The sequence below is a fragment of the Leptodactylus fuscus genome, chromosome 8 (assembly GCF_031893055.1).
Source record: "Leptodactylus fuscus isolate aLepFus1 chromosome 8, aLepFus1.hap2, whole genome shotgun sequence".
Taxonomy (NCBI): domain Eukaryota; kingdom Metazoa; phylum Chordata; class Amphibia; order Anura; family Leptodactylidae; genus Leptodactylus; species Leptodactylus fuscus.
In genome coordinates, this window is record NC_134272.1 from 1 (window position 1) to 18515 (window position 18515).

An 18515-nucleotide genomic window follows, 5' to 3' on the forward strand; every position below is an offset into this window, starting at 1 on the left:
ACCAAAACACAGAGACACGGTATAAAGATCACACAGACAGCGCACATACACCGACACCATAGCACTCCAGTCACACAACACAAAGCGACGGCACCAAAACACAGAGACACGGTATAAAGATCACACAGACAGCGCACATACACCGACACCAGAGCACTCCACACACAACACAAAGCGACGGCACCAAAACACAGAGACACGGTATAAAGATCACACAGACAGCGCACATACACCGACACCAGAGCACTCCACACACACAACACAAAGCGACGGCGCCAAAACACGGAGACACGGTATAAAGATCACACAGACAGCGCACATACACCGACACCAGAGCACTCCACACACACAACACAAAGCGACGGCGCCAAAACACGGAGACACGGTATAAAGATCACACAGACAGCGCACATACACCGACACCAGAGCACTCCACACACACAACACAAAGCGACGGCGCCAAAACATGGAGACACGGTATAAAGATCACACAGACAGCGCACATACACCGACACCAGAGCACTCCACACACACAACACAAAGCGACGGCGCCAAAACACGGAGACACGGTATAAAGATCACACAGACAGCGCACATACACCGACACCAGAGCACTCCACACACACACCACAAAGCGACGGCGCCAAAACACGGAGACACGGTATAAAGATCACACAGACAGCGCACATACACCGACACCAGAGCACTCCACACACACACCACAAAGCGACGGCGCCAAAACACGGAGACACGGTATAAAGATCACACAGACAGCGCACATACACCGACACCAGAGCACTCCACACACACAACACAAAGCGACGGCGCCAAAACACGGAGACACGGTATAAAGATCACACAGACAGCGCACATACACCGACACCAGAGCACTCCAGACACACAACACAAAGCGACGGCGCCAAAACACAGAGACACGGTATAAAGATCACACAGACAGCGCACATACACCGACACCAGAGCACTCCACACACACAACACAAAGCGACGGCACCAAAACACAGAGACACGGTATAAAGATCACACAGACAGCGCACATACACCGACACCAGAGCACTCCACACACACAACACAAAGCGACGGCGCCAAAACACGGAGACACGGTATAAAGATCACACAGACAGCGCACATACACCGACACCATAGCACTCCACACACACAACACAAAGCGACGGCGCCAAAACACAGAGACACGGTATAAAGATCACACAGACAGCGCACATACACCGACACCATAGCACTCCAGACACACAACACAAAGCGACGGCGCCAAAACACAGAGACACGGTATAAAGATCACACAGACAGCGCACATACACCGACACCATAGCACTCCAGACACACAACACAAAGCGACGGCGCCAAAACACAGAGACACGGTATAAAGATCACACAGACAGCGCACATACACCGACACCATAGCACTCCACACACACAACACAAAGCGACGGCGCCAAAACACGGAGACACGGTATAAAGATCACACAGACAGCGCACATACACCGACACCAGAGCACTCCACACACACAACACAAAGCGACGGCGCCAAAACACAGAGACACGGTATAAAGATCACACAGACAGCGCACATACACCGACACCAGAGCACTCCACACACACAACACAAAGCGACGGCGCCAAAACACAGAGACACGGTATAAAGATCACACAGACAGCGCACATACACCGACACCAGAGCACTCCACACACACAACACAAAGCGACGGCGCCAAAACACGGAGACACGGTATAAAGATCACACAGACAGCGCACATACACCGACACCAGAGCACTCCACACACACAACACAAAGCGACGGCGCCAAAACACGGAGACACGGTATAAAGATCACACAGACAGCGCACATACACCGACACCAGAGCACTCCACACACACAACACAAAGCGACGGCGCCAAAACACAGAGACACGGTATAAAGATCACACAGACAGCGCACATACACCGACACCAGAGCACTCCACACACACACACACCACACGCACACAGATGGATACACACGGACGAACAGAGCACACACAACTACTGCACGCATAGACACGTGCACTGCACACGCACATGGATCACACACGCACATACATGCATACATATACATGGACCACACACGTGCATGCACACACATATACATACCCATGGATCACACACATGGACCACACGCGTGCACACACACATACACATGCACACACTGACAAATCATGTCTGGTCTCCTTAGTGGCTGCTTGCACACTGCAGTATTTTTCACAGGCCTCCAGGCCTTGGTGGTTCCATAGACTTCTTTGTACACAAAGCTGTAGAAGTCTATGGAGATGTAGAGACCTGTGATAAATCCTGTAGTGTGCAGCCGCCATATTGGTCAGGCGAGCACTGCCCCATAGTAAGACTGTCAGTATGGCTGACTATACAGGAGCCGAATCACTCCGCTGCTGAGGGAAAGTGAAAGCTGAGCTCTGATTGGCTGCTGTGGGCCTGTGAGGCGGCTCCTTCAGGTCATAGTAAGGCTCCATTCACACAGAGGAAACTGGGGAGGAATTTCAGTGCTAAAAAAAAAGCCTTCCATTGACTTCTGTGGGTTTTTCTGCTAGAATGGAGTTTTTTGATGTGGAAAAAATCTGCTTCAGGAATTAAGAAGTGGGGTTATTTGGAGCGTTTTTTTGGAGCGTTTTTTTTTTTTTTTTCCTTCAGCACAATACATGGACCCTGAAAAAACCCGCTAGCGTTTATTTCTATGCGGTTTTTGCCAATTTTGCGCCCAAATCCCCAACGTGGATTTTACGCCTCCCATTGACCGCGTTGGTTTTTGCAGGTGGAATCCGCCTGAAGGAATTTTTTTTTCTGCAAGAGGAAAAATAAAGTGAGTGGAACCCATAGAAGTCTATGGAGAGGATTCAGCATCAAAACCAGCGCCAAAAAAAGGAAAATGGCGCTGTATTTTCAGCTAGTGGAAAATTACGCGAGTGGAAAAAAAAGCTGCTAAAATCAATGGGAGGGTTTTTTTTCAGCTCTGAAAATTCAGCACCAAATACAGCGTCATTTTCCTCCGTGTGAATGGACCCTAAGGGCCTGCACACACGAAGCTAACGCCAGCGCATTTTAGCATGATTCACGTGTATAAAATACACGTGTGAAAAACGCATCAAAGTCCGCGCCAAAAATCGACATGTATTTTGATGCATTTTCTACATGTGAATCATGTTAAAATGCGCTCGCGTTAGCTCCGTGTGTACAGGCCCTTATACTGTGTGAGGCGGCTCTGTATTACTATTCCTCCTATAATGCAAAATCACGCGGCGTATACCAGCCCGGCTCCCATTGAAATCAATGGGAGTGTATACGGCGCTGAAAGTCTCCCACGCCATATACGTGCCACATCACGCAGCGCGTTACTCCCTGTGAACGCCCCCTTAAGTGTCTGCAGTTTCCAGTCTTTCTTGTATTTGCTGTGACTTTAAAGACCTTTCATGGATTTGGGCAGCGGCAGTTCTATATACGGCTGAGTTCAGCGCACTGTCGGCGGTCCCGATCTGTGCCCCGGGTGAGGAGGTAGCGGTCCCGGTACTGTAGGGCTTTACAGTCAGTCAGGTCCGTCCTTCTCCACAGCAGTGCCTATAGCGCTGTACAGTGTGAGCGAGGAGGATCGCCCCCTCCCCCCTCCGGATAATACTGGTGTATGGAGGAGCACTGTGAGCAGAGGGAGGGGGGCGATCCTCCCCGCTCACACTGTACAGCGCGATAGGCACCGCGAGGCAGAGGGGCGGACCTGACTGACTGTAAAGCCCTACAGTACCGGGACCGCTACCTCCTCACCTGGGGCACAGATTGGGAAAGCCAACAGTGCGCTGAACTCAGCCGTATATAGAACTGCCGCTGCCCAAATCCATGAAAGGTCCTCTTTAAAGCACAGGCTGGAAACGCAGCACTAAAGCGCTGCGGGAACAACTGTGGCGTGAAGGCTTTGCGGTTTTTCCTGCAGCGCTTACTACAGAACGTTCTCTGAGTTTTCCTCCGCTGACTTTCTGTTACAGTTACATCTGCGGGGAAGCCGCCGGTATTTCTGTAGATATAATTGACATGCTGCAATTTTCTAAACCGCAACAGTTTGGGAAATCGCAGCGTGTCCGCGCTGCAATTTTTTCCGCAAAGTGGGGATGGGATTCGCATAAAACATTGCGAAATGACGCGAAATGTTGCAAATTTGCAACATTTCCGGTCTGTGGGGCCTCGGCCTAAGGGAAAGTTCACACAGGGTTTTTGTAACCTATATATATATATATATATATATATATATATATATATATATACTCATGTTCTCTCTCCCACACAGGCCCTGTTTGTTGTGGACACAATGACGGGACAGGTGACGGCGCTGCGGTCCAGGGGTAAGCCACGCCCAGTGCCGGCCGCCATGTTTGCAGGCTCAGTCTCTCACTGACGTCTCCCACTTGTTTCTGCAGAATCTTCTCCCGGCAGTTGGAAGTTAATGGCCATCGTCCGCGACCTCCTTGTGGTCAGATTTTCTTCTCCAAATTGCCCCCCGACTGTGGTGCGTCCTCTATTTCCCCCCCATCAGCCTCCCTCCCCCGCCCCCATCACCCCACCCCCCAGGTCCCTAATAGGATTTCTCCACTTCTCTGCAGAAAGTCGGCTTCTTACCAGCGGCCGGCAGCGAGGCGGACATGACGTGGGTGTCGCTAGAGGAGGAGAATTCTATGGCAGACATAGACTGGAGCTACAAGACCCATCACCCCCCGCCGGAGCAGGAAAACCCGCAATACCGTAAGCAGCCATGGGGTGGCAGAGTGTATAGAATATCAGGAACCGCACACTGATACACTGTAACAAATACAAAGAGCTTTATTAGCATAACAGAAAACACATTTGATACGGGGGGGGGGGGGGGGCGTGGAGTGTGTGGAGTCTCATCTTCCTCTTAGTTGGTGACCGCTATATGGGGAGGTGGGGGTGGGGCGGGTGTATTGGGATAAATATAACAGTCCGTGGAATCTCATCTTCCTCTTCGTTGGTGACCGCTATATGGGGAGGTGGGGTGGGTGTATTGGGATAAATATAACAGTCCGTGGAGTCTCATCTTCCTCTTAGTTGGTGACCGCTATATGGGGAGGTGGGGGTGGGGCGGGTGTATTGGGATAAATATAACAGTCCGTGGAGTCTCATCTTCCTCTTCGTTGGTGACTGCTATATGGGGAGGTGGGGGTGGGGCGGGTGTATTGGGATAAATATAACAGTCCGTGGAGTCTCATCTTCCTCTTAGTTGGTGACCGCTATATGGGGGGGTGGGGTGGGGGCGGGTGTTTTGGGATAAATATAACAGTCCGTGGAGTCTCATCTTCCTCTTAGTTGGTGACTGCTATATGGGGAGGTGGGGGCGGGGCGGGTGTATTGGGATAAATATAACAGTCCGTGGAATCTCATCTTCCTCTTCGTTGGTGACCGCTATATGGGGAGGTGGGGTGGGTGTATTGGGATAAATATAACAGTCCGTGGAGTCTCATCTTCCTCTTAGTTGGTGACCGCTATATGGGGGGGTGGGGGTGGGGCGGGTGTATTGGGATAAATATAACAGTCCGTGGAGTCTCATCTTCCTCTTCGTTGGTGACTGCTATATGGGGAGGTGGGGGTGGGGCGGGTGTATTGGGATAAATATAACAGTCCGTGGAGTCTCATCTTCCTCTTAGTTGGTGACCGCTATATGGGGGGGTGGGGTGGGGCGGGTGTTTTGGGATAAATATAACAGTCCGTGGAGTCTCATCTTCCTCTTCGTTGGTGACTGCTATATGGGGAGGTGGGGGCGGGGCGGGTGTATTGGGATAAATATAACAGTCCGTGGAGTCTCATCTTCCTCTTCGTTGGTGACCGCTATATGGGGGGGTGGGGGTGGGGCGGGTGTATTGGGATAAATATAACAGTCCATGGAGTCTCATCTTCCTCTTAGTTGGTGACCGCTATATGGGGAGGTGGGGGTGGGGCGGGTGTATTGGGATAAATATAACAGTCCGTGGAGTCTCATCTTCCTCTTCGTTGGTGACTGCTATATGGGGAGGTGGGGGTGGGGCGGGTGTATTGGGATAAATATAACAGTCCGTGGAGTCTCATCTTCCTCTTCGTTGGTGACTGCTATATGGGGAGGTGGGGGTGGGGGTGGGTGGGGCGGGTGTTTTGGGATAAATATAACAGTCCGTGGAGTCTCATCTTCCTCTTCGTTGGTGACTGCTATATGGGGAGGTGGGGGTGGGGGTGGGTGGGGCCGGTGTATTGGGATAAATATAACAGTCCATGGAGTCTCATCTTCCTCTTGTTTGGTGACAGCTGGACACGTATTGGGCAGCGATCTCCACAGTGGCCTCTTCTTCTCCCAGTAGGATGTAGAGTTCCCTCTTCTCCCAGTCTGGGATGTGGGCAGAGAGTCTTTGGTAGTAGACGGCCCTCACAGCTGAGTATTTGGTGCAGTGTAGCAGGAAGTGGGTCTGGTCTTCTAGGACCCCCTGGTCACAGTGCTGGCACAGTCTCTTCTCCCGTGGCTTGTACGTCTGCCTGTATCGCCCCGTCTCTATCTCTAGGTTGTGGGCGCTCAGTCTGTACCGGCTCAGGGTCTGTCTGTGCTTGGGGTGGCGTATTCTCTCCAGGTAGGTGGCCATGGTGTAGTCCCTTTGTAGGGATTGGTACACATTGGTGAGTTTCTTGGAGTTATTTATTTCGTTTCTCCATTCTTCAATGTACCGCTCTCTGTTTGCCTCTGTGGTCGCCTTTATTTCGGCCTTGGTTATCATCTGTTGGTGTTTTTGGTTTGGTGGTTGGCTGCTGTTTGGTTGGTGAGTGTCTGGTTTGCTCCGGTGGCTTAGCCATGCTTGGTGGTGGTAGGAGTCGCTCCCCTGGATGTGTGCCTGGAAAGCTAGCGCCCTCTTCTGTATGGTGGGCCATACAGTAACAAACCCTCAGCTGTGAGATCAGGACTAGATCAGAAATTCAGCCCCTCCCCCCCCCCCTCCCCGTCTGATCACTTCTTCTATGTTTTCTGCCTTGTAGCCGGCCTGGACTTTGAGTCCATCTTCCTGAAGCCTCACAGTCTTCCCCCAGACGGTCGTCTTCCTCTGGTGGTCTATCCTCATGGTGAGTTCCTGGGTGGGGGTTCCGGTCTCCGCCTCCTGGGTGGGTGGGGGTTCCGGTCTCCGCCTCCTGGGTGGGGAGTCCGGTCTCCGCCTCCTGGGTGGGGAGTCCGGTCTCCGCCTCCTGGGTGGGGGGTCCGGTCTCCGCCTCCAGGGTGGGTGGGGGGTCCGGTCTCCGCCTCCTGGGTGGGTGGGGGGTCCGGTCTCCGCCTCCTGGGTGGGGGGTCCGGTCTCCGCCTCCTGGGTGGGTGGGGGGTCCGGTCTCCGCCTCCTGGGTGGGTGGGGGGTCCGGTCTCCGCCTCCTGGGTGGGGGGTCCGGTCTCAGGGTTCTCCTCTCACCGCCTCCTCTCCTTACAGGTGGGCCACACTCCTTATGGGTCAGTGAGTGGACGCTGTTTCCGGCCGTGCTGTGTAAGATGGGCTTGGCGGTGCTGTTAGGTGAGGGGGCAGGGGGGGATGGGCTGGGGGCAGTCTGTGCCTTGTAGTGCGCCGGGGTCACCTTCCTCCTCTGTCTCCACGTTGCAGTGAATTACAGAGGGTCCTTAGGGTTCGGGCAGCACAGTGTCAGGTCGCTGCTGGGAAAGGTTGGAGATCAGGACGTGAAGGACATGCAGGTGAGGGGGGGGGTCCTTGTGTTGGGGGGAGGGGGGGGTCCACATTCGGCTCTGCTGACTCCAGGCTCCTCCTCCCTTCAGACGGCAGTGCTGCAGACGCTACAGACCGAGCCTGTTGATCCGCAGAAGGTTGTGCTGTGCGGCGGTTCTCACGGCGGTTTCCTCTCCTGCCATCTTATTGGTCAGTACCCCGACTTCTACCGAGCCTGCATTGTCAGGAACCCCGTGATCAACGTTCCCGCCATGGCCGGCTCCACCGACATCCCGGACTGGTAAGAGCCGCCGCTGGTGTCCAGGCCCCCGCACCGCCATGGCCAGAACTGAGCGCGTCTTCTCTGCCTTCCAGGTGCCACGTAGAGTCGGGCCTGACCTTCACCTACGAGGCGGTGCCACAGGCCGCACAGTGGGGCCACATGCTGCACAAATCGCCCATCATCCACGTCTCCAAGGTACGCCATGAGGGTCATGACAGGTCATAGGTCAGGCAGGGTTGTACATGGACTGACCCCTCTTCCCTCAGGTGAAGACCCCGGTGCTGCTGATGCTGGGGGCGGAGGATCGGCGCGTCCCCAATACTCAGGGGCTGGAGTATTACAAGGCTCTGCGGGCTCATGGGGTGGAGGCGCGGTAAGTTGTGTCCCCGCTCTCTGCTGCTGTAAATCCTCTGTGCTGCTCCTCTCTGACATCACTTTCCTCCCCACAGGTTACTTTGGTATCCTGGGAACAACCACGCCTTGTCCAAGGTGGACGCGGAATCGGACGGCTTCATGAACATCGCGCTGTGGATCCTCCGACACCTGGAGCGATAATCTGAGCGGCCGCAACGCCACCTGTCCCCGCCCCCGCCCTACCTCTGGGGTGCCTCAGTGGCTGCAGAACTACAACTCCCAGCATGGCCAGTCTTCCATCAGTATATGAGGTGGAGACAGGGCTCCTCCCACAGCGCCCTCTGACCCCGCCTACTGTGACGCCATCTTTATTACAAACCTTTGTCTTATGTTTTCTGACAACTTTTCTAATTTTTCTGTAACAATAAAACATCTCCAGTGGAGTCGGCCATCTTATCACTGCAGTCCCCGAGCTCGAGTACAGGGCGGAGCTACAAACGTGTAATGGGCGGGACTCCTAGTGCGCGGGGGCGGGTGTAAGGGGAGCTCCTCCCCCACAGGGTGCCACTGTATGTACATTACAGGCAAGAGGGAGGAAACCACAGGGCCGACATACAGACTACACGCAAAGATACACGGCAACCCCCCCAGCCTAGACGTGACCTCAAAAGGAATGAACCGGAGCCACGCAGAGGACACCAATAATGTCATTATATCAGTACCAGGGGGCGGGGCTGTGACTACCCCTCAGACATGGTATATACAGGGGGCGGGGCTGTGACTACCTCTCAGACATGATATATACAGGGGGCGGGGCTGTGACTACCTCTCAGACATGATATATACAGGGGGCGGGGCTGTGACTACCTCTCAGACATGATATATACAGGGGGCGGGGCTGTGACTACCTCTCAGACATGATATATACAGGGGGCGGGGCTGTGACTACCTCTCAGACATGATATATACAGGGGGCGGGGCTGTGACTACCCCTCAGACATGGTATATACAGGGGGCGGGGCTGTGACTACCCCTCAGACATGATATATACAGGGGGCGGGGCTGTGACTACCTCTCAGACATGGTATATACAGGGGGCGGGGCTGTGACTACCTCTCAGACATGATATATACAGGGGGCGGGGCTGTGACTACCCCTCAGACATGGTATATACAGGGGGCGGGGCTGTGACTACCTCTCAGACATGATATATACAGGGGGCGGGGCTGTGACTACCTCTCAGACATGATATATACAGGGGGCGGGGCTGTGACTACTTCTCAGACATGGTATATACAGGGGCGGGGCTGTGACTACCTCTCAGACATGATATATACAGGGGGCGGGGCTGTGACTACCTCACATGATATATACAGGGGGCGGGGCTGTGACTACCTCTCAGACATGATATATACAGGGGGCGGGGCTGTGACTACCTCTCAGACACGGTATATACAGGGGGCGGGGCTGTGACTACCTCCCAGACACGATATATACAGGGGGAGGGGCTGTGACTACCTCTCAGACATGATATATACAGGGGGCGGGGCTGTGACTACCCCTCAGACATGATATATACAGGGGGCGGGGCTGTGACTACCTCACATGATATATACAGGGGGCGGGGCTGTGACTACCTCTCAGACATGATATATACAGGGGGCGGGGCTGTGACTACCTCTCAGACATGATATATACAGGGGGCGGGGCTGTGACTACCTCCCAGACACGATATATACAGGGGGAGGGGCTGTGACTACCTCTCAGACACGATATATACAGGGGGCGGGGCTGTGACTACCCCTCAGACATGATATATACAGGGGGAGGGGCTGTGACTACCTCTCAGACATGATATATACAGGGGGCGGGGCTGTGACTACCTCTCAGACATGATATATACAGGGGGCGGGGCTGTGACTACCTCTCAGACATGATATATACAGGGGGCGGGGCTGTGACTACCTCTCAGACATGATATATACAGGGGGCGGGGCTGTGACTACCTCTCAGACATGATATATACAGGGGGCGGGACTGTGACTACCTCTCAGACATGATATATACAGAGGGCGGGGCTGTGACTACCTCTCACACATGATATGTACAGGGGGCGGGGCTGTGACTACCTCTCAGACATGATATATACAGGGGGCGGGGCTGTGACTACCTCTCAGACATGATATATACAGGGGGCGGGGCTGTGACTACCTCTCAGACATGATATATACAGCTGGTTGTCAGTAACAGGGGGCGGGGCTGTGACTACCTCTCAGACATGATATATACAGGCTGGTTGTCAGTAACAGGGGGCGGGGCTGTGACTACCTCTCAGACATGATATATACAGGGGGCGGGGCTGTGACTACCTCTCAGACATGATATATACAGGGGGCGGGGCTGTGACTACCTCTCAGACATGATATATACAGGCTGGTTGTCAGTAGTAATAGATGAATAGCTTTTATTATTGTTATACAAGTACAAAGATTCTTCCTGCAGTTACATATGTGGCCTGGTGATGGCGCTGCTGTATATATTTTGGGGGCTGCTCCAGGGTCTCAGCTATAGGACTATGTACACACTGACCTGACTTTGTCCCAGGGCTCCTCTTTTCACATATCACCCCTTCCCCCATGATGAGTCCTGCGCTCCCCTCCCCCACGATGAGTCCTGCGCTCCCCTCCCCCACGATGAGTCCTGCGCTCCCCTCCCCCACGATGAGTCGTGCGCTCCCCTCCCCCACGATGAGTCCTGCGCTCCCCTCCCCCACGATGAGTCCTGCGCTGCCCTCCCCCACGATGAGTCCTGCGCTGCCCTCCCCCACGATGAGTCCTGCGCTCCCCTCCCCCACGATGAGTCCTGCGCTCCCCTCCCCCACGATGAGTCCTGCGCTCCCCTCCCCCACGATGAGTCCTGCGCTGCCCTCCCCCACGATGAGTCCTGCGCTGCCCTCCCCCACGATGAGTCCTGCGCTGCCCTCCCCCACGATGAGTCCTGCGCTCCCCTCCCCCACGATGAGTCCTGCGCTCCCCTCCCCCACGATGAGTCCTGCGCTGCCCTCCCCCACGATGAGTCCTGCGCTGCCCTCCCCCACGATGAGTCCTGCGCTCCCCTCCCCCATGATGAGTCCTGCGCTCCCCTCCCCCACGATGAGTCCTGCGCTCCCCTCCCCCACGATGAGTCCTGCGCTCCCCTCCCCCACGATGAGTCCTGCGCTCCCCTCCCCCACGATGAGTCCTGCGCTCCCCTCCCCCACGATGAGTCCTGCGCTGCCCTCCCCCATGATGAGTCCTGCACCCCACGCCCCTCCCCTACCACCAGTCCTTGGCGCTCCGGCTTTTGCGCCTCCTCTTACATCATCTTCATGACCTTGTTGATCCAGTCCACGTAGACGGAGACTCTGGTGAACACGGCCGGAACGTTCTTTTTGCCACATCCGCGGGCCGGTATAATCACCCCCTCTAGGACCCAGCAGTCATGTGTCAGGCAGGCGAGCGGCCCCCCATAGTCCCCCTGTGAGTGGAGACAGAGGTGTCAGAGGGTTTCGGGCAGGTGGGGGGCGGGTGCTGTGTGTGGGGGGGTGGTCACTCACCTCACAGGCCCCCTGATCCACCGGTACGGGCCTGGTGCACATCTCGTAGTCCTGCGCCACTTTGCGGCTCTTACTGTACGTGTTACATTCATCGTTACTGATCACGTGGAAATTCAGGACCTTCAGGACGTTGTGGTGTCCGGTGCCTGCGCACAAAGGCCGAATCAGAGGGCGAGAAGTGTGGGGTCACCCCCGATGAGCGGAGCCGCCACTTACCCTGAGTGTCGCCCCATCCTGCTATCTCACACTTGGTGTCTGGGGGGACGATGTATCGCTCCGGGGGGAGGCAGATGAGGGCCACTCTGGAGTTTAGGGTCACCGGCCTGAAATGACAGCGCAGATGACAAAGCCACGCCCCTACTCTGACATCACACCCTGGTGGTCACATGACCCTGTCCTCACCTCTCCAGTTTCAGCATGACCAGGCTGGAGCCCGAGGGGCCGCACATGATGGTCGTGATGGGCACAGACTGCATGTCGGGGTCATTGGCTCCTGGTTTAGTGAACAGCGTGCCCACGATGGCGTGATAGCCCGAGAGGTCAGCCTCACTGCAGAGGGCGGAGATAGATGGATGATTAGGGGTGGAGTTAAGCCCCGCAGAGGCCTGCAGACCCCGCCCACTTACCAGGAGGAGAAGCATTGCCGGGTGCTGATCACCCAATCCTCCTTCACCAGCGAGCCCCCGCAGAAGTGAGCGCCCTGTCTGGGGACACAATGACACGTCAGGCCTGGAGGGGTTAATGGCCGCTGTCACGGCAGGGGCGCCTCTCACCTGTTTCGGAGGCTTACGGTCCAGGGAGAATTTCCTGGGACTCCGCCCACTATCCGCCCCTTCTTCTCAGATCGGTCAATCCTTTTACCACATGAATCAAATGCAATATTTTCTGCAAAGATGGAAGCCATGAGAAGCCGTAGCAAAGGGGGTGGGGCCAGAGGTGGGGGCGGGGCATCATCTCACCTGCCTCCTTAAGGCTGATGGGCGTCTCTCCATCTGTAAGAGAGAAACCACCAAGTGAGCAGAGATAGGCGAGAAACAGCAGGTCCTGTATGCTCTACTCACATCCAGAGCTGCACTCACATCCAGAGCTGCACTCACATCCAGAGCTGCACTCACATCCAGAGCTGCACTCACATCCAGAGCTGCACTCACATCCAGGGCAACACTCACATCCAGAGCAGCACTCACATCCAGAGCAGCACTCACATCCAGAGCTGCACTCACATCCAGAGCTGCACTCACATCCAGAGCTGCACTCACATCCAGAGCTGCACTCACATCCAGAGCTGCACTCACATCCAGAGCTGCACTCACATCCAGAGCTGAACTCACATCCAGAGCTGCACTCACATCCAGAGCTGCACTCACATCCAGAGCTGCACTCACATCCAGAGCTGCACTCACATCCAGAGCTGCACTCACATCCAGAGCTGCACTCACATCCAGAGCTGCACTCACATCCAGAGCTGCACTCACATCCAGAGCTGCACTCACATCCAGAGCTGCACTCACATCCAGGGCAACACTCACATCCAGAGCAGCACTCACATCCAGAGCTGCACTCACATCCAGAGCTGCACTCACATCCAGAGCTGCACTCACATCCAGAGCTGCACTCACATCCAGAGCTGCACTCACATCCAGAGCTGCACTCACATCCAGAGCTGCACTCACATCCAGAGCTGCACTCACATCCAGAGCTGCACTCACATCCAGGGCAACACTCACATCCAGAGCTGCACTCACATCCAGAGCTGCACTCACATCCAGAGCTGCACTCACATCCAGAGCTGCACTCACATCCAGGGCAACACTCACATCCAGAGCTGCACTCACATCCAGAGCTGAACTCACATCCAGAGCTGCACTCACATCCAGAGCTGCACTCACATCCAGAGCTGCACTCACATCCAGAGCTGCACTCACATCCAGAGCTGCACTCACATCCAGAGCTGCACTCACATCCAGAGCTGCACTCACATCCGGTTCTGGTCAGTGTTAGCCTGGTGTAGTGTCTGGACAGATTTGCCCCATTGTACTATACACAGATTAATGAAGATTGGCATTACTCACAATCAAAGCAGTGGGGATGCCTCGAACACCTCATCCATGACCTGCACCCTCTGCCGGGCTGTGTGCCTCATATGACAAGGCCAATGCCTCCTCATCCATGACCTGCACCCTCTGCCGGGCTGTGCGCCTCATATATGACAAGGCCAATGCCTCCTCATCCATGACCTGCACCCTCTGCCGGGCTGTGCGCCTCATATATGACAAGGCCAATGCCTCCTCATCCATGACCTGCACCCTCTGCCGGGCTGTGCGCCTCATATGACAAGGCCAATGCCTCCTCATCCATGACCTGCACCCTCTGCCGGGCTGTGCGCCTCATATATGACAAGGCCAATGCCTCCTCATCCATGACCTGCACCCTCTGCCGGGCTGTGTGCCTCATATATGACAAGGCCAATGCCTCCTCATCCATGACCTGCACCCTCTGCCGGGCTGTGCGCCTCATATGACAAGGCCAATGCCTCCTCATCCATGACCTGCACCCTCTGCCGGGCTGTGCGCCTCATATATGACAAGGCCAATGCCTCCTCATCCATGACCTGCACCCTCTGCCGGGCTGTGCGCCTCATATGACAAGGCCAATGCCTCCTCATCCATGACCTGCACCCTCTGCCGGGCTGTGCGCCTCATATGACAAGGCCAATGCCTCCTCATCCATGACCTGCACCCTCTGCCGGGCTGTGTGCCTCATATGACAAGGCCAATGCCTCCTCATCCATGACCTGCACCCTCTGCCGGGCTGTGCGCCTCATATGACAAGGCCAATGCCTCCTCATCCATGACCTGCACCCTCTGCCGGGCTGTGTGCCTCATATATGACAAGGCCAATGCCTCCTCATCCATGACCTGCACCCTCTGCCGGGCTGTGCGCCTCATATGACAAGGCCAATGCCTCCTCATCCATGACCTGCACCCTCTGCCGGGCTGTGCGCCTCATATGACAAGGCCAATGCCTCCTCATCCATGACCTGCACCCTCTGCCGGGCTGTGTGCCTCATATATGACAAGGCCAATGCCTCCTCATCCATGACCTGCACCCTCTGCTGGGCTGTGCGCCTCATATGACAAGGCCAATGCCTCCTCATCCATGACCTGCACCCTCTGCCGGGCTGTGCGCCTCATATATGACAAGGCCAATGCCTCCTCATCCATGACCTGCACCCTCTGCCGGGCTGTGCGCCTCATATATGACAAGGCCAATGCCTCCTCATCCATGACCTGCACCCTCTGCCGGGCACCAGGGGAGGATATGCACATTGCCAGCTGTTTCCACCAGATTTCGCCTCCGCCCTCACCAGCCCCATTTTTGGTTGCACAGAGGGGCAGGATTTTCTGAGCTGAGCTACTGAATGTGCATCCCCGGCTACCTAGTTCTGAATACAGCTCTGGATATGTCTGGAGTGAGGAGTCTCAGGATTATGGACTGCGGCGGCCATGTTCTTACCACAAGGTTTGATGCCGCAATAGTCAAAGGGCGTGTTGGGGTCCTTGGTGTAGCACCAGGGGCCGTGGCTGTCGCCGTCCGGGTTTCGGCAGTAGTTTTCCTTTAAGGTGTCATCTGCGGAGAACCTGAGGAGAGAAGAACCAGCGCTCATTTTCTGACCCCTCCTGAGCCCATGTGACAGAGCAGCGAGCCACTTACGGAAGTTGGTTGGACATGTCGCTCCAGTTGCGGCACGGGATCCCCTTCCTTGTCCTGTTGGCGTTTCCGTTATAAGTCTCACCATTACTGGAGAAACAACCTGCGCACAAAGCCAGAAAAAGAGCGTGATGGGGGATGGCGCGCTGGGGGAGGGGCCTGTTCTGACAACCGTCACTCACCCGTGTCCGGCACATCGTCTGGACAGCGGCGGATCTGGAAGCAGTACGCCATTCTCAGTTTGGGGTCTGAGGTGAAGCACCAGGGGGCTTCTGAACCGTCCGGATTGCGGCAATAATTCTCCTCCAGCCCCCTGCAAGCAAGAGCACAGCAGGCAGCGCATGGTTAAAACTGCCATGAAGCCCCGGGGACATGCTGGGAGTTGTAGTGCCACCGGTTACCACAGTCACTCACTTGCAGGGGTATTTGTCGGGCTGGAAGCGGTGCGTGTGCCACTCCTGTGAGTCCCATCTCTGGCAGGCGATCCCGGAGGTTGTCGTGGCCACTTTACCGCGGTAGCCCTCACCTTTACCGGAGAAGCAGCCATTGGTGACCGAGACGTTGTTCAGACGCTGCTTCTCTGCTTTACAAGACACAAGAGCCTCAGTGAGGAGAAGCCCCGCCCACATCTGCCGAAACGGCGCCATCACCCTGCACATCACAATACAGCAAGCCCGCTGCTCCAGTCACCTCCAGAGCTGCACTGCTCTGCTGTAATATTATATCCACTGCTCCAGTCACCTCCAGAGCTGCACTGCTGTAATATTATATCCACTGCTCCAGTCACCTCCAGAGCTGCACTGCTCTGCTGTAATATTATATCCACTGCTCCAGTCACCTCCAGAGCTGCACTGCTCTGCTGTAATATTATATCCACTGCTCCAGTCACCTCCAGAGCTGCACTGCTGTAATATTATATCCACTGCTCCAGTCACCTCCAGAGCTGCACTGCTCTGCTGTAATATTATATCCACTGCTCCAGTCACCTCCAGAGCTGCACTATTCTGCTGTAATATTATATCCACTGCTCCAGTCACCTCCAGAGCTGCACTGCTGTAATATTATATCCACTGCTCCAGTCACCTCCAGAGCTGCACTGCTGTAATATTATATCCACTGCTCCAGTCACCTCCAGAGCTGCACTGCTGTAATATTATATCCACTGCTCCAGTCACCTCCAGAGCTGCACTGCTGTAATATTATATCCACTGCTCCAGTCACCTCCAGAACTGCACTGCTCTGCTGTAATATTATATCCACTGCTCCAGTCACCTCCAGAGCTGCACTGCTCTGCTGTAATATTATATCCACTGCTCTAGTCACCTCCAGAGCTGCACTGCTGTAATATTATATCCACTGCTCCAGTCACCTCCAGAGCTGCACTGCTCTGCTGTAATATTATATCCACTGCTCTAGTCACCTCCAGAGCTGCACTGCTGTAATATTATATCCACTGCTCTAGTCACCTCCAGAGCTGCACTATTCTGCTGTAATATTATATCCACTGCTCCAGTCACCTCCAGAGCTGCACTATTCTGCTGTAATATTATATCCACTGCTCCAGTCACCTCCAGAGCTGCACTGCTCTGCTGTAATATTATATCCACTGCTCCAGTCACCTCCAGAGCTGCACTGCTGTAATATTATATCCACTGCTCCAGTCACCTCCAGAGCTGCACTATTCTGCTGTAATATTATATCCACTGCTCCAGTCACCTCCAGAGCTGCACTGCTGTAATATTATATCCACTGCTCCAGTCACCTCCAGAGCTGCACTGCTGTAATATTATATCCACTGCTCCAGTCACCTCCAGAGCTGCACTGCTGTAATATTATATCCACTGCTCCAGTCACCTCCAGAACTGCACTGCTCTGCTGTAATATTATATCCACTGCTCCAGTCACCTCCAGAGCTGCACTGCTCTGCTGTAATATTATATCCACTGCTCTAGTCACCTCCAGAGCTGCACTGCTGTAATATTATATCCACTGCTCCAGTCACCTCCAGAGCTGCACTGCTCTGCTGTAATATTATATCCACTGCTCTAGTCACCTCCAGAGCTGCACTGCTCTGCTGTAATATTATATCCACTGCTCCAGTCACCTCCAGAGCTGCACTGCTCTGCTGTAATATTATATCCACTGCTCCAGTCACCTCCAGAGCTGCACTGCTGTAATATTATATCCACTGCTCCAGTCACCTCCAGAGCTGCACTATTCTGCTGTAATATTATATCCACTGCTCCAGTCACCTCCAGAGCTGCACTGCTGTAATATTATATCCACTGCTCCAGTCACCTCCAGAGCTGCACTATTCTGCAGTAATATTATATCCACTGCTCCAGTCACCTCCAGAGCTGCACTGCTGTAATATTATATCCACTGCTCCAGTCACCTCCAGAGCTGCACTGCTCTGCTGTAATATTATATGCACTGCTCCAGTCACCTCCAGAGCTGCACTGCTGTAATATTATATCCACTGCTCCAGTCACCTCCAGAGCTGCACTGCTGTAATATTATATCCACTGCTCCAGTCACCTCCAGAGCTGCACTGCTCTGCTGTAATATTATATCCACTGCTCCAGTCACCTCCAGAGCTGCACTGCTCTGCTGTAATATTATATCCACTGCTCCAGTCACCTCCAGAGCTGCACTGCTGTAATATTATATCCACTGCTCCAGTCACCTCCAGAGCTGCACTGCTGTAATATTATATCCACTGCTCCAGTCACCTCCAGAGCTGCACTGCTGTAATATTATATCCACTGCTCTAGTCACCTCCAGAGCTGCACTGCTGTAATATTATATCCACTGCTCCAGTCACCTCCAG

The 18515-nt window shown here is 54.5% G+C and overlaps 2 protein-coding genes across 3 annotated transcripts in view; one reads left to right on the forward strand and one right to left on the reverse strand.

The window, feature by feature from the left end:
• The first annotated feature begins 4360 nt into the window (after positions 1-4360).
• On the forward strand, positions 4361-8813 carry APEH (acylaminoacyl-peptide hydrolase). The gene is made up of 10 exons (XM_075285629.1): positions 4361-4412; positions 4488-4576; positions 4671-4809; positions 7078-7161; positions 7515-7595; positions 7683-7771; positions 7853-8043; positions 8118-8220; positions 8292-8398; positions 8475-8813. The coding sequence occupies exons 1-10, from the start codon at positions 4379-4381 to the stop codon at positions 8578-8580; spliced, it is 1023 nt and encodes a 340-aa protein (XP_075141730.1). The 5' UTR covers positions 4361-4378; the 3' UTR covers positions 8581-8813.
• A 2889-nt stretch (positions 8814-11702) lies between these two features.
• Positions 11703-18515, reverse strand: part of MST1 (macrophage stimulating 1) — a 31275-nt gene continuing 24462 nt past the window's right edge. Inside the window, exons 8-18 of one of the 2 annotated variants that reach the window (XM_075285263.1) lie at positions 16100-16265; positions 15868-15998; positions 15689-15788; positions 15491-15615; positions 12934-12966; positions 12748-12859; positions 12601-12678; positions 12377-12523; positions 12191-12297; positions 11975-12120; positions 11703-11895 (exon numbers count right to left, since the gene is read on the reverse strand). In XM_075285263.1, coding sequence (XP_075141364.1) covers positions 11734-11895; positions 11975-12120; positions 12191-12297; positions 12377-12523; positions 12601-12678; positions 12748-12859; positions 12934-12966; positions 15491-15615; positions 15689-15788; positions 15868-15998; positions 16100-16265 — 1307 coding nt within the window. In that variant the 3' untranslated portion in view covers positions 11703-11733. Of the gene's footprint in view, positions 11896-11974; positions 12121-12190; positions 12298-12376; positions 12524-12600; positions 12679-12747; positions 12860-12933; positions 12967-15490; positions 15616-15688; positions 15789-15867; positions 15999-16099; positions 16269-18515 lie in introns of both variants that reach the window. The other variant, XM_075285262.1, reaches the window with a different exon arrangement.

Coding starts and splice junctions, on each gene's coding strand:
- APEH (XM_075285629.1), top strand. CDS start 4,379: ATGACGGGACAGGTGACGGCGCTGCGGTCCAGGG. Junction 4,577..4,670: donor CAAATTGCCCCCCGACTGTG/GTGCGTCCTCTA, acceptor ACTTCTCTGCAG/AAAGTCGGCTTCTTACCAGC. Junction 8,221..8,291: donor CCATCATCCACGTCTCCAAG/GTACGCCATGAG, acceptor CTCTTCCCTCAG/GTGAAGACCCCGGTGCTGCT.